This window comes from Sinohyriopsis cumingii, chromosome 3 (genome assembly GCF_028554795.1).
Source record: "Sinohyriopsis cumingii isolate HCF-2022 chromosome 3, ASM2855479v2, whole genome shotgun sequence".
NCBI classification, from domain to species: Eukaryota; Metazoa; Mollusca; class Bivalvia; order Unionida; family Unionidae; genus Sinohyriopsis; species Sinohyriopsis cumingii.
The window spans coordinates 93,268,037-93,282,020 of record NC_142963.1 but is presented as its reverse complement, the minus strand read 5'-3'; the positions used below and the strand labels follow the sequence as shown (position 1 = coordinate 93,282,020).

At 34.9% G+C, this 13,984-nt stretch overlaps 1 protein-coding gene across 1 annotated transcript in view; it reads right to left on the bottom strand.

Annotated features, from left to right (window-relative positions):
• Positions 1-13,984, bottom strand: part of LOC149803295 (rho GDP-dissociation inhibitor 1-like) — a 38,231-nt gene that overhangs the window by 5,936 nt on the left and 18,311 nt on the right. Inside the window, exon 4 of the mRNA XM_089952990.1 lies at positions 3,425-3,565. Within this exon, the coding sequence (XP_089809116.1) occupies positions 3,425-3,565 (141 nt within the window). The remainder of the gene's footprint in view (positions 1-3,424; positions 3,566-13,984) is intronic.

The following is a 13,984-nucleotide window of genomic DNA, read 5'->3' as shown; positions in this document are numbered from 1 at the left end:
ATTGTACCTCAGGTGAATCAAAGATGTACATGCAATCAGAAATGACAAATCATGCACTTACCAATTTGAAGGAATCATTTATCTGTCCACATGTTATTCCACATGCAGATTTCCCTGTAGCATATCCCTGCACTACTAAAAGCAACACTTGCCATACTTCCAGGACAGAAAACGTAACTTTTCCAAGAAACTTTGAACTTGAAAGTTCAGCACATGTTTACCCACTATGGACAGTGTTTGGAGCAGCTTTCATACAAAGGGAGTAATTTTACAATCAAAACGAATTACAACACCAGTATGTCAAAAACAGTTTCATAAGAAAAGGAGAGTTATATACAACAGTGACACATATCTCATAATTATCCATGAATAATTCAATGCATTATCACTCATGGTATATTTTACTCTTTGTTATGGCATCAAGAAAAGGAATTCCCAGTTGTGGTGTTACACTGTTTGTCTCCCCAAGAGGCATCGCTAAGAAGAGATTAGTTGATTATAGAATAATCACCAAGTAAAAAATGGAAACAATTTTGTAATGCATATCTCTAACCCATGATAACAGGGTTAGTAATGTGTGCATGTATAGCTATGGGTAAGATCAGGGCCTTCATTATAAGCAAGGAGCTGGGTGATTTACCTGGCTACTTTAACTTCACTCCCAGCTTCTTTAAAAAAAGAAATGTATACCCACTAGAGGAGGTCCCCAAAAACCCCTTGCCTACTTTGGCAACGCACTCTCCAACTTTTATGGAAGGCCCTGTTAGATATACAAAACACTAAGCGACCCTCAAATAGTTTAATTTTGATCAGTACTGTAACACAATATTAGAAGCTTTTGAGGGGTTCTAAACAAAAGTTGCCATGTTGATTTGCAAGCTGAAAGCTGAAGTTTCTAAAACTACAACATGGCATTTATTATTCTTAGAACCTCTTGAACAAGGTTAAACTTTATTATGCTGAATACACTATGCAAAAGAAAATTTAAGTCACAAATCTGCAAAGAAATTGTCCACAGCTTCTGTTTATGATGTCATTGCAAACAAGATCATTCAGTGATGCAGAACCCTAAATTTTATGCTAGCTTTTAAAAGATAACTAAGATTTTTAAATGACAACATGGCCTGCATGTAGAGCCAATCATTGTTGCACTGTTGTAAAATGCATGACCTTAACCCCAAAGTCAAAAGGTTCAGTGAGCATGTTGCAGAAAGAGTTGTGCATCCCATGTATGAAGAAAATCCATCATGGGGTTTTGCAAATAAAAGAAAATAAAGACTGAAACACTAATGACTGAAAAGATATTTAAAAAAGAATTTTCAAGAATTCAAGAGAAGATTATTTCTTCCTTTTAACTGCACAATGGTGAAACCATCTCTGATATTCTTCAGATTAACAAGTTAATTAGTTGCTGTGGTAGACATGTTGGATGTCAATTTGGCATTATATCATGAGAGGATTTCTGGTGCAAACCCCATGTTATTATGACTTTCCATTCTGGGGCAGTAATGATCATTTGCAACTTCAGGAACAATCCTATCAAATATACCGAAAAATTGATGTCAATATATCATATCTGCACCACACTGGCTAATTACACAAAAATTGAGCATTTTGGAATGGTCAAACCTTTTCAATCATAACCTCTTGGTCAATTCCAGTCAATCCAATCACAGAAATAGCCAAGGTAGTCTAAAGAAAGATCGGGTTTCTTTACTTGCTGAGAAATTTCTATTAAACAAAATGTACGATTTTCCTGAAAATTACTGTGCTAATATACATCTGAGACATACTTCTGTTTCCCCAGAAATGGCCAAGGTTGTTCCAAATGGAGTAACGATACCAAGATTTTCAAGATGACTGCCATGGTTGCTATTAAATATTTAAATTAGTGCCATATTTATTCTGAAAACAAACTAAAGTCAATAGAAGTCTTTGGTGAAAGCACAATATGAATCTGATCACCATTTAGAAGTAACAATAACAAGACTTTCAAGATGAACAGAAAGTCAGATCAGCATCATTTTCATTTAGGCCCAACTAGACATCATAATATTTCTTCCAGTGAAAACCCCATGGAATATTACTTTTCTTTTGAGAAGTAGTGATGGGATTTTCAAGATGGCTATTGTAGTTGCCATACTGGATATCAGACTGCCACCATTTTCATTTAGGACCAAGTAGTCATCATCACATGTCCTTTAGTGAAAACCCATGTTGATATGACCATCCATTTAGTAGTCATAGCAGTAACATTTCAAGATGTATCCTATGGTGGCCATATTGGACTTCAGATTGGTGCTATTTTCATTTAGGATCAACCAGACATGACACAAAGTCTTCTGGTGAAAACTCTTCTATTCAGGAGGAGTAGTTCAAACAATATTTTCAAGATGGCTGCTGTGGCATATCAGCACTACCTTCATTTAAGACCAACTTGACATGATGTCTATTTGTGAAAATCTGTTGTACGACCATACATTCCGAGGGGAATAGTGATACATTTTCAAGCTGGCTGCTGTCGTGGTCATATTGGATGTCTGTGGGGCAGGCACCACTTTTATTTGGACCAACTAGACCTTAGAATCAATGTTTATGTAAAGTTTCATATCTTAGGAGTAGTGCTAAGAAACTTGTGCTAATGGACAGATGTCACATATCGGAATGCACATTGGATAATGAATATGTGCACAACAGCATGTCAAGAGAATGAAGTATTGGCTTCATAATATTTCATCTCAAGTAGGAATAAAGTTCATCGAGGGGTTTACAAAGTTTAAGTAAAAACTTTAACCAAACCCTAAACAGTCAAGTGACTCTTATGTGACTTCCCACTAAAGCAGGCTTGACAAAAATGGTTCCAATTATTTTTCAGTGTGTTAGAAAATAATGAAAACTGTTGTTGCTGTTATTGTTGTTATAGGGTTTAATGCCATTTTTCAGCACAAGATAGGCTATTCATGGCAGCCAGTATAAATGGTGGAGGAAGAATCTGGGAAAACCCTGGAAAGAACCACCGACCCAGGAGAAGCTACTGATAAGCTTTCTCACATACCCACAATGGTCAAGCCCCGAGACTAAAACCCACACAGACAGAGGTGAGATGGCAGTGATCCATAACAGTGAGCACTTTAGACCACTTGGCCACTCAGGGCCTCAATAAAAACCATACCATTGCCACTACATAGTAATGTGAAAAAAGCAAGCGTAAGAGACAAAACAGATTGCAACAATGACATCAATACTATATGCTGTATGACATTATTTGTCAATATTATCAATATTAGTGAAATTGTTTAGCATTGTACTTGATGGCTATTACACCGCTAGAAAGAAAAAAAATTCAACCAATGGAAGAGGTTTTAACATATATGAAGTATAATAAAATCATATAATAAATTGTCAACTGTATTCAGAATCTTACCTTTAATGCCCTTTCGATACACTCCCTGTATATATCGAAGACCTGACACTATCTCTCTTTGTACATGAAATGTAATTTTGATTCTGTATGACACCCCTTCTTTGATGGTGAACACTTGTTTCTTCAATTCATCTAAATTCCCTGAAATCCAATGCAAAAAAAAGGAAATAAAAATTCATACTGTTTCAACTTTGATATGGAGCATAAGACAAGGTATCAGAGTTTAATTAACTACACAAATGACTTATATTTTCACCTTCTGCACAAGTTTTGTCTGTGGTGCATGTAGAGCAACTATTAAAAAAATCCCTATGAAATAAAAATAAAAGCAAATCTACCAGTTTCAGATTGCCTTAACTGAGTGAACCCCTAGCTGGTTTACTGAACTGTGTTCAATGACACAGAAGCATATGAAGATTATGAAGAATATCAATGTCTTACTTGGGCACATGGTCAATGATCATGGGTAGAAAATTAGTCCCAATATGACGAAATCTTCAGCACATCCACTGCTGCATTTTGTTCCAAAATAAGTATGCATGGGGAAACAAAATGTAGTGTCCAATATGCTGCTCTTCCATTTTAGCATGTCAAAATAACTTGCAAACACCCATTTGTAGTTGCGGCACCCATTTCTTTAATACAAAACACAAAAGGCCCCAATTACTGAATGTGAATAAAATTGTTATCAAAATTCATCAATGAAACCTTGATGTATTATTTGTTCTATTATCCACAACTGGTTAGTGCCCAGAAATTTTATTCAAATCATTAAATTCACAACATTTAACAGTACATTCTGTTACATTTTATTTTTAAAGAAAACAATTCTCAGTAACAATAAATAATGAAATACTGATCATTTAAAATGTTAGTAACACATACTCATGGCAGTACTTTAAGAAATAAATACCAATTAAATAAGTTTTGTCAAGTGAAATTTGTCATTCAGATTTATCTTTAAAAAATTAAGTTTCAGTGTAATCTTTGTAGACATGATATGTCCTCATGTATAAAAAAGTGAAAAGCGTCAGCTGACTGTCAAAAGTAATGCTCGTGAGTGTTTCTGTGAGAACCTAATTAAGTACCTACATTTTGATCTTTGACTTGCGTAAGTGTCTGTTGCAATGTTACAGTTGTGTGTTGAGTGAACTTATTTCAATGAACTAATTGAAAAGCTGAGAACACTGCCAAGTACACATATCATAACGAAAGCATCTAACATTAATTAATAATTTTGTTTATCATACTTGTTTTCAAATGTGTTCAATAATGTAAAAGAACCAAGCAAAGGTGTACTAGGTTCATGGACAGCTGTTTCACAGATGGGATTCATTATGGGGTAGTCAGTTCAAAAGTTTGTAGTAAACTTGAAATTCCTGAATTGGCTCTCACAGATTTGCTCAAGGATGAGCAGAACTAAGAAAAGAAAAAAAAGTTTCTATGTTGTTTTCTCTTTAATGTTAATCTTGTTTGAAATAAAGAATCTTGTTCTATTCTAAATCTACAGTAACACTATCTGCATTCATAAGCAAAAAGCAGATTTTTTTTCTTGGTACACATGTGATATGCACTGAAACCAGAGAAATGCTTTAAGCAACTTTTCAGAGACTGGACAGATGGAAAATAAAGGTAATTTATATAGAACAGCAAAGACCTTAATTGAGAAAGACTATTACTGACAATTATTCCAAATGCGATTATAACTAAGTATTCAAACACTTTACCTCCCCTCCCGCCTTCTCATTGTCATGTCCATCCCTTTCCAATTTTTTCAGTGGTCCCTAAGTAACTTGTGTCATCACTTATATTGCAATCTAAGTTATTGAGAAAGAGATCTGCATAAATTGTAGAGGGAATGGTTACTCAGTCAAGAGGAATTCAAATCCACGTATGGAAGGCCATCAGCTGTTAAGGTTGATAATGCCATGTTCAAATTTTCTTGAACAAGCAAGCAACAGATGAGAATATTTGCAAACATTGTGTTTTTCCAATTGACCAAACTCTGTGATATTGCCAGGGCCCTACTTTATCCATTTCTGAAAGGAACACACTGATATACAAAATCGGTACTAATTCATGCAAGCTGAAACAAGTTAAAAAGAGGAAGAAAACTCTTAGCAACCTCTTCATCTACTGAAAATACTATAATATTAAAGTAATAGTGGTCCGAGGTCCAGAATCAAGATTATCTCTGACACGGCTCTATTGATTTTTTCAGTCTGTAGTCCATTAATCAGTCAATTTGTGACAAGTTCCGACATAAAATCAACTTTATAATCAATTAATGTATGGTTTAGACTTTCAGAGTTAAAACAAATGTATAACTGTTTAAAGCATATATGGTATCAGTGCTGTGAATAAATGCACATTAGACTAGTATCCCAAAAGGGCACTAGGTAATATGTAGGTATATTTCACTTGATACAGGCAGGTATCTGAAGATAGCTATAGAAAATTGGTTTTTAAAAAAAAACATTCCCAATAGTTGGAAGACCTGCCACAAACTAGGACACACTGGCCTTTAACTAATGGGTCCTGGGTCTTTTTTTCCCCAGCCACTGGAGAGCAAATATCTTTAGTAAGATACAAAGTAAATACTGCAAAAGACTTAACTTGACAAACATAACTTGTGAAAGTAAAACTTGGTTTAAGTTATTAACCAGAGTGTAATCAAGTCCAGCAGCTGTTGTAAACATATTCAAGCAGAAAATAAATTCAGATTCAAGCAATCTACGGCTCTTTTCTACCTGAAGATTTTTTTAAATATTTTATTTTTAAATCTGAACTTTTAATCATAGTAAAATTTTACATTTCAACTTTTAACTGGCAAAGTATAGCCAGTATTGTGCTAACAATGTAAACCACCCATTTATCTACCTACTTACCCACCCACCTACCTAATGTGACAAGGCATACATGATAAAAAGGATCAAACATGAGTTCTTAAATGGACTGATGTTCTTCTGGCCAAAAAGAATTTCCAGGAAAATTTATAATTTCTTCTTTTAAACTGCCAAGTGTTGAAATCATCTTCAGTAAAAACAAGGTTTTCAAATTAGCTCCTGTTGCAGACATACTGAGAATATTTTAGTCCAATGTGCATTTTGAAGTTCCAAAGAATAATTCAAACAAAGTTTCCTCTCAAATAATATCTAAACACAACATGGAATACCTCTGAAGACTCACGTTACGACAAAATAAGAAATAAGGCTCCGAAACAGGAGTTAAATAAAAATGTCCAGTTCTCTCCTTATATACAAGCAAAAGGGGTGGAAATGCATTTTGCCCCAACTTGTTATATAACCTTTTGCAAATATCCCCCATCATAGAGGAACCCACCTGACCTAACCCATCCAATGAAAAATAATTTAATTCTTCCAAGCACCCACTAGCAATTGAGAAATTATTGTTGTCATAGATTTTATTAATATCATGATTAATATTACATTAAAAACTATTAATAGATCCTATGCAATCTACACTCTTAATATCTTAACCGATTCGGCCCCGATCCCATCTGTAGGCGTGATGAGGCTGTACCCTACTTCCAAGTTCTGCAGGATCAAGGTCATTTAAGATACACCAACGTAGGTGGTTTTAAAAAAAAGCAGACAGATATAGCTCTAAAATGATATCAAATAATCTGGAAGTTCTAGTTGCACCACAAAATAAAGAGAGAAAAACCTCATTTTTTGGACCTGTTTTTTTTCCACCCAAAATTCGCTCGAGATCGGAATGCGATTTTGTGTCCAGATTTTATTTTAGACCTTTTGGCCTCAGATCTAAGGCATACCGGTCTTAACTGCACACAGACTGGTGAACCTTTGCAAAAACTAGGATAAGGTGGGCATTTGGAATAAATTGCGGTCTCCATACGAAAATGATGGGTCCATTAAGCAAAAAAAAATATAAAAAAATATAAAAAAAATAAATTTAAAAAAAATCCAACTTTTACCCTTCTGCTCATGCACAAGCAAAATAACCAATGGAAAAATGATGTTTCTAATACAACTAGGCATTAGTCTCATGGAAAATCTGTTGAAAGCTGATGTATTACGATGTATTCAGAAATAGCCCCCCAAATGCCTTTCCTATGCACATTTCAGGCAAAAACGACAAAAACCTCTGGGGCCAAATGAGTTAAGATAAAATTTGATACACATGTACAAAATTTAACATCTTAATTATAGATTTAAAGTCATAAGCAAAAATTACACATAATGCTGACAATCATATACCAGAGAGTTACAAAAACTGTAGTTACACATAACAATATCATCCATTTCATGATTCTAGCATGAACAGTGAATATCATTTACAAAATGTTACCCAAGTCAATGAACCTACAAATGAAATGAGGGAACAGTGCTTCTATTGATGTATCCCCAAGTCTCATGATTTTATGAAGGACAGTATGCACAGAGTATGCCAAAAAACCTATGTAGTCATGAGCTAAATGCAACAACTTAACCTAAACCTTTAAAATGTTAAATATAGGTCACAATGACCTTTATTATTACGGGTGTGATACAAAAAGAGATAAATACAATCACCTAGTTTAATAATTACAGTATGAACTATAAAAATTTGAATTGAACCATGTCAGTGAAATGTTAAATATGGATCAGTGACCTTTTTTAGGATAAGGGTGGAGAACTCATCAAGATGCATCCTCTTTGTGAAGTTGAACAGTAATATACAGTTGATAAAACACCAATATGGTCATGAGCTAAAAATGCAAACATTTAACTAAATTGTTAAAAGTAGGTCATAATGACATTCATGGTAAGAGTGTGCTACTAATAGGATTGTTGATGTTGTTGTTGTAGCGTTCAACACCATTTTTCAGCACAAGATAGGCTATACATGGCAGCCAGTATCAGTGGTGGAGGAAAAACCAGGGAAAGAACCACCAACCCATGAGAAGCTACTGGCAAGCTTTCTCACGTACCCACACTGGCCGAGCTCAAGACTCGAACCCACACAGAGGTGAGACAGCAGTGATTTGTAATGGTGAGTGCTTTAGACCACTTGGGGCCCCCTAATAGGATTGAATATAATAACCTAATGTGAAGACTTTGGCACGAACAGTGCTTGAGAATGAAACCAAGACAATGAAACATGATATATGGGTCACAATGATGATGAGGGTGAAGTATTATCAATACCCACATCCTCACCAGATTTTATGAATCTTGGTGTAATGGTACGTATACTGGGTGCTAAAAAAGACAATCTGGTTACAAGTTAAAAGCAAAACCTTACCCTAAGCCTATAAAATGATCATGTTTGTCACAGTAACATTCTTTTGTGGTAGGGGTTTGTTACTACAGTCAAACCCACTTATCTCGACCTCGGTTATCTCGACAACCCGCTTATGTCGAGCGTTTTGGTCCGGTCCCGAAAAAATTCTTCTTTGTTATGCTATTTTTTACCCGCTTATCTCGACCTCTGTTAAGTCGATAACCCGGTTATGTCGGGCATAAGTTTTGGTCCGAAGTAACATGTGGACCCGCTTAATTCGACGAAATGCAACTTTTTAACGTCAATCTCACAGAAATTGTACAAGAAATAGTCAGCAAAAGCGATCGATTTGTAGAAAATATGAAGTAATATCAGTCTGCTTTTGTTTACTCCGGTGCTGATCTGTAACGAACGATTCAAAAGCACTTACGTTTTCATACATATGCTCGGCACCGTCGACACTTGCCACAAACAATTTCATTTTTTTAATGCATTCAGCCATTTCACTGTAGCTTGGGATAGTGATAGGCTGATCATCATCATCATCATCTTGCTTGCATGATTGTATCTGCTTCATTGTCACCGATTGGATTATTTCCTCATCAGTAAGTTCACCATAGGCATTGGCATCATCATCCACGTGAACATAATTAGAAAATTCATCCCGAGCAATGCCTATGGAGTCCGCAATCTCATCAGCCATCGCTTCAAGACCTATTTCTGATTGAGGCTCTTTAATTTCTTGTGCAATTAAACACTGCTGGTGAAATTCTTCATCAGAAATTTCCGGAAAAATACAATGGAACCAGCAGTTTTGAATGGTTTTCGGCGATACACTGTTCCAAGCTGCACGGGCATACATGATGGCGTCTAGCAGAGTTGGTTTATAGGATCGCTTTTCCTCATTTGCACTCACAGTCAATGTACATGTACATGTACATGTAATAGAGATACATACAATCATATAGTCTCATATTCTAGCATGAAAAGAGCTTGAACATACACTAAAATCTAGTGCAGCATTAAATATAGGTCATAGTTACCTAGTTTTATGATGAGTAGAATACATCTAATGCATTTATGTCATGAAGTTTTATAAATCTGGGTATAACAGTATATATGCAGGGTACTAAACCTATTTGGTCAGAAGCTAAATGCAAAATCTGAAGCCAGCAAAATGTGAAAGTGACATTCTTTTAAGGTAATGATGTGGTAATAATAGAAATGCACACAATGATCTACTTTGATGATTCTAACATAAACAATGCTCAGAAATAAACATGAAATTGTTTATAACACAAGTCTGAGAAGCATGAAATATAGGTCACAGTGGCAGGGATTTCTGGGCCGATGAAATCTGAATAATTCTTTAATATATTCCATTTTTAGATAAATAAAATTCCAACAGCTCAGTCCTCTGTATACAAGTCTTTTATTTGAACCATTTCTACAAAGCATGCATCAGTCATGTAGTGTGCAACCTAATGTTCAAGTGATTGCAATGGGTTCAGGTGAAGCGGCATAGATTAGCTCTTAGCAGACAGGGAGATAAAGACATCTGTTAATCCACTGTTGGTTCCTAATGACCATTTTTTTAAAAAGACTAATTACATGAGTATGTGATTTGACACCAGCATTGCTGAGCAGTTTTAATCCATATTATAAAACTTAATGCAATATTTTAAACATTTACATTTTAGCATATACTGTATTCAGAAAAATTATGCCAAAACTCCCATGTTAATTATCACAAACTGTCATAAAATCAGGTAGTTTTTGGTGTCATGTACAACTAAACTTTCCTTTTTGAGCAATTATTATGTGCACTTTTCCAATGGCAACATTACAATATTTTTTGATGGCCAAGCGCAAAGCTTCTGATAAGCACAATTCTTGCATGACCTCTAGATATTGGTAGATGCAAGATGCAACTGATCTGGTAAAGAAAACAGAATACCAAAGAATGAATTATGGAATAGGATGTTCCCATAGCCCCCCAAAATGAGAAAAAATGGAATATTGTTAACTTCATGCATATGGTGTCACGACTGTTAAATGAAAAATGCAATGGTAAACCAAGGAACACCAGGTCCATTACTTAAGGATTTTGTTCCTAAACTGGATGTGCAGAAAGTTGTTAAAATTTAAGAAGAAAAAAAAGTAAATGTACTAAGCGGGGTTGCTTAAAAATGATATAAAAAAGTGAATGGAACAGAGACATTTTTTTCTTTGTTCAATGTCCTGGAGAATTTATAATACTAAGTATTTCACAATGAATGAGCATTAGTAATCTGATGATGATTATTGCATGGCGGAAAAGCACTGTTATTACGACTCCTACTTTTAGGACTGGAACAGTAACTTTTTCCAACACACGAGTCCTGGACTACAACTTTCAAAAATCCCATGGAGAACAATGAGTGACCTACTTCTGTGAGGGTGTAATACACTGTAAAATTCATTCCCTCACTAACTTTCATGAGCCTTGCTATTAACAGTATATGAAAACCTAGTTAGTCAGGAATTTAAACAGTTTAATATAAGTGAGAAAGATGCGAAATGTAGGTCACAGAGACCATTTGTGGTAAATGTGTGGTACTAAGAGATACATACATCCACAAGGTTTGATGAATCTAGCATGATACCAACTTAAAACACAAAATGTTATCACTGCTCCAGTGGCCCAGTGGTTAGAGTGTCTGCTTCAGGTGCAGGAGGTCTTGGGTTTTAACCCTGGCCATATCATACCAAAGATTTATAAAAATGGTACTAACAGCCGTTTCACAAGGCACTCAACATTAAGAGGTTAGTGTGAGGACGTGATTGGGTGCGACATCATGCTACATGTCTGCAGCATGATGCCCCAGTGCTAGACATCACTATAAACTGCCACACTGCAGATATAGTAACATTATAACTGGAAAATTGTTAAAGCTATGTTAAAAATCCAAATCACACACACACACACACACACACACAAAATTTTACCCACATCAGTGAATGAAATATATGTCACAGTGACTTAATTTGTGATGGAGTTATAGTACTCATCAAGCTGCATCCCCTCACCAAATTTCATGTATTTGGATATAACGGTACAGTATTTATACAGTGTGACAAAAACTTGAGCTAAACACACAAATTTAACCATTAATGTACAACGTACATGTAAAAATTTAGCTCCCCTCCTTTTGGAGCAGGTGCTATGAAACCCAATCCAAACTCTTGCCTAGAACCTAGGAAGAATGGTCAATGTGTAGTAAGGGCCACAAATACACTGGAAAGCACATCGAACTAGTGAGGTCAGAAATTTACTTACCCTCTTACCATTTTATCAACTTGACTTTAAAAAATAAATAATTTAAGAGCAGTGACACAAGAACATATAACATACCAACTGCAGAAAATGCTACCTCTTTTGTCTCTGAAATTAAAAGAATGAGCAATTGATGCCAAGAAATCATGTGCATCGCTCAAACCAAAAGGAAATATTTGCATTATAATATTAAAAACACATCCATGAAGAATGAAATAAATCTATTTCAACTATAAAAAATCAAGTATGATTAAAAAAGATTTTAAAAATTGTGTTTTCAATCAGTGACTAAAAACAAAAAGAGCAACTCAGGTTCTATTTGGGAAGTTTTCAATGAACTCATTGGAGGAAAACATAAAGATCAGACCAAAAACTTCACTCTCTTCTGGTCAATTACACCATTGTCACTGATGATTGGAATTGCTTTCAATTATTTTTTTCTCCATCAAAATTACTACAATGCTAAAGGAACCAGTGACAGAAAGGTTTATTTCTCTATCCTAACAGATTCAAAGAACTTTCTTAAAATATGTCTCACTGAACTGGATACCAAGTAAGCTACATGACATGATCAGATTGGTCGATGACTCATAAAAACATCTGCCTCAGCTATTTCAGACAGCATAACATTCATAATCAATTGAAGTATTGCAACTTCATCTGTCCCCAGAATGTGGAAAACTGCAAAAGTAATGCCTATTCACAAATCTGGTTCTAAGGATGATGCAGATAGCAACCAACCAATTTCAGTACAATCAGACTTGTCAAAATTGATTGAAAAACGTGTCCACAACTTGTTCATGTCACATTTAACCAAACACTTGCTATTGCATCCTAATCAATCTGGATTTCAACAGAATCTTTAATGTGATACTGGCTTGATCTCTGACAATCACTTGATCACAGTAGAATAATAGGATCTTTAGTTACAAATATCAGGAAAGCTTTTGACATGGTGGATCATGAAATACTTTTGAGCAAAATGAAAATTTAGCAATGTGAGATAGCACAAGTGAATGGTTTACTTCGTAATTGAATAACAGAACATAACATCATTATATAAATATGTTCTGTCTGTACCTGGAACAATTAGATATGGAGTCCCATTAGGCTGAGTTCTAGGTCCATTACCATTAATATTATTTATTAATGACCAACCACTTGTACTAGGAGACTCAACTTCATCAAGAGATCTGTATGCAGATGGCTTAATATTATCAGACATCCAAAGCACAAACTAGTAATTTCTTTTTTTACACGTTGCCCTAAACAAACTGGACAACTGGTGCACAAGGAATGGCATTGTAGTAAATACTGGTAAAACTAATAAATTACTTATCTCAACATGGCAACAACAAAATTTTTAAAAAAATCTTGATAGTGATGATCTATGCCTAAAAAGAAAAAATATAAATTTGGTGTTTTTGTAGATAATAATCTAACAAGGACTGAACAAATAAAATATAGCGGTAAATAATTTAGTTATGGCTTCTAAGATAAGATAAGATCTTCACTCGGAAAGGTACAGGAAAGTATTTAATACATTTACATAAAATCTTTTTTAGATTACTGTAAGACAGTATGGGGCAATTCAAATGATATAAACATAGCAAAGAAAAAGAGCATTCACGCTAATATCAATCCAAACAGAAAATGTAAAACTAACCTGTTAAGTTCAAAATACTTGCTAATAAAGAACAAATTTATCTGAGAAAAGCTAAGCTGATATAAAAGATATCCAACAACTATGCTCTTGTCCATTTACAGCCACTATTCCAGTATAGGCTACCTGGCATCACTCCCCATTTGTGATCCATTTCAACCAAACAGTACAAATTTCCCATACCAAATAAGGAATTATTAAAATAAGTTTCTAACACTTGAGGTACATGGGGGAGGGGGTAGGGAGAGTGAAAGAACTGAATGTGAATATAATGTTGTATATACATGCTGCTATGTATATGTATACATGTGTGTGTGTGCACATATGCATGTTT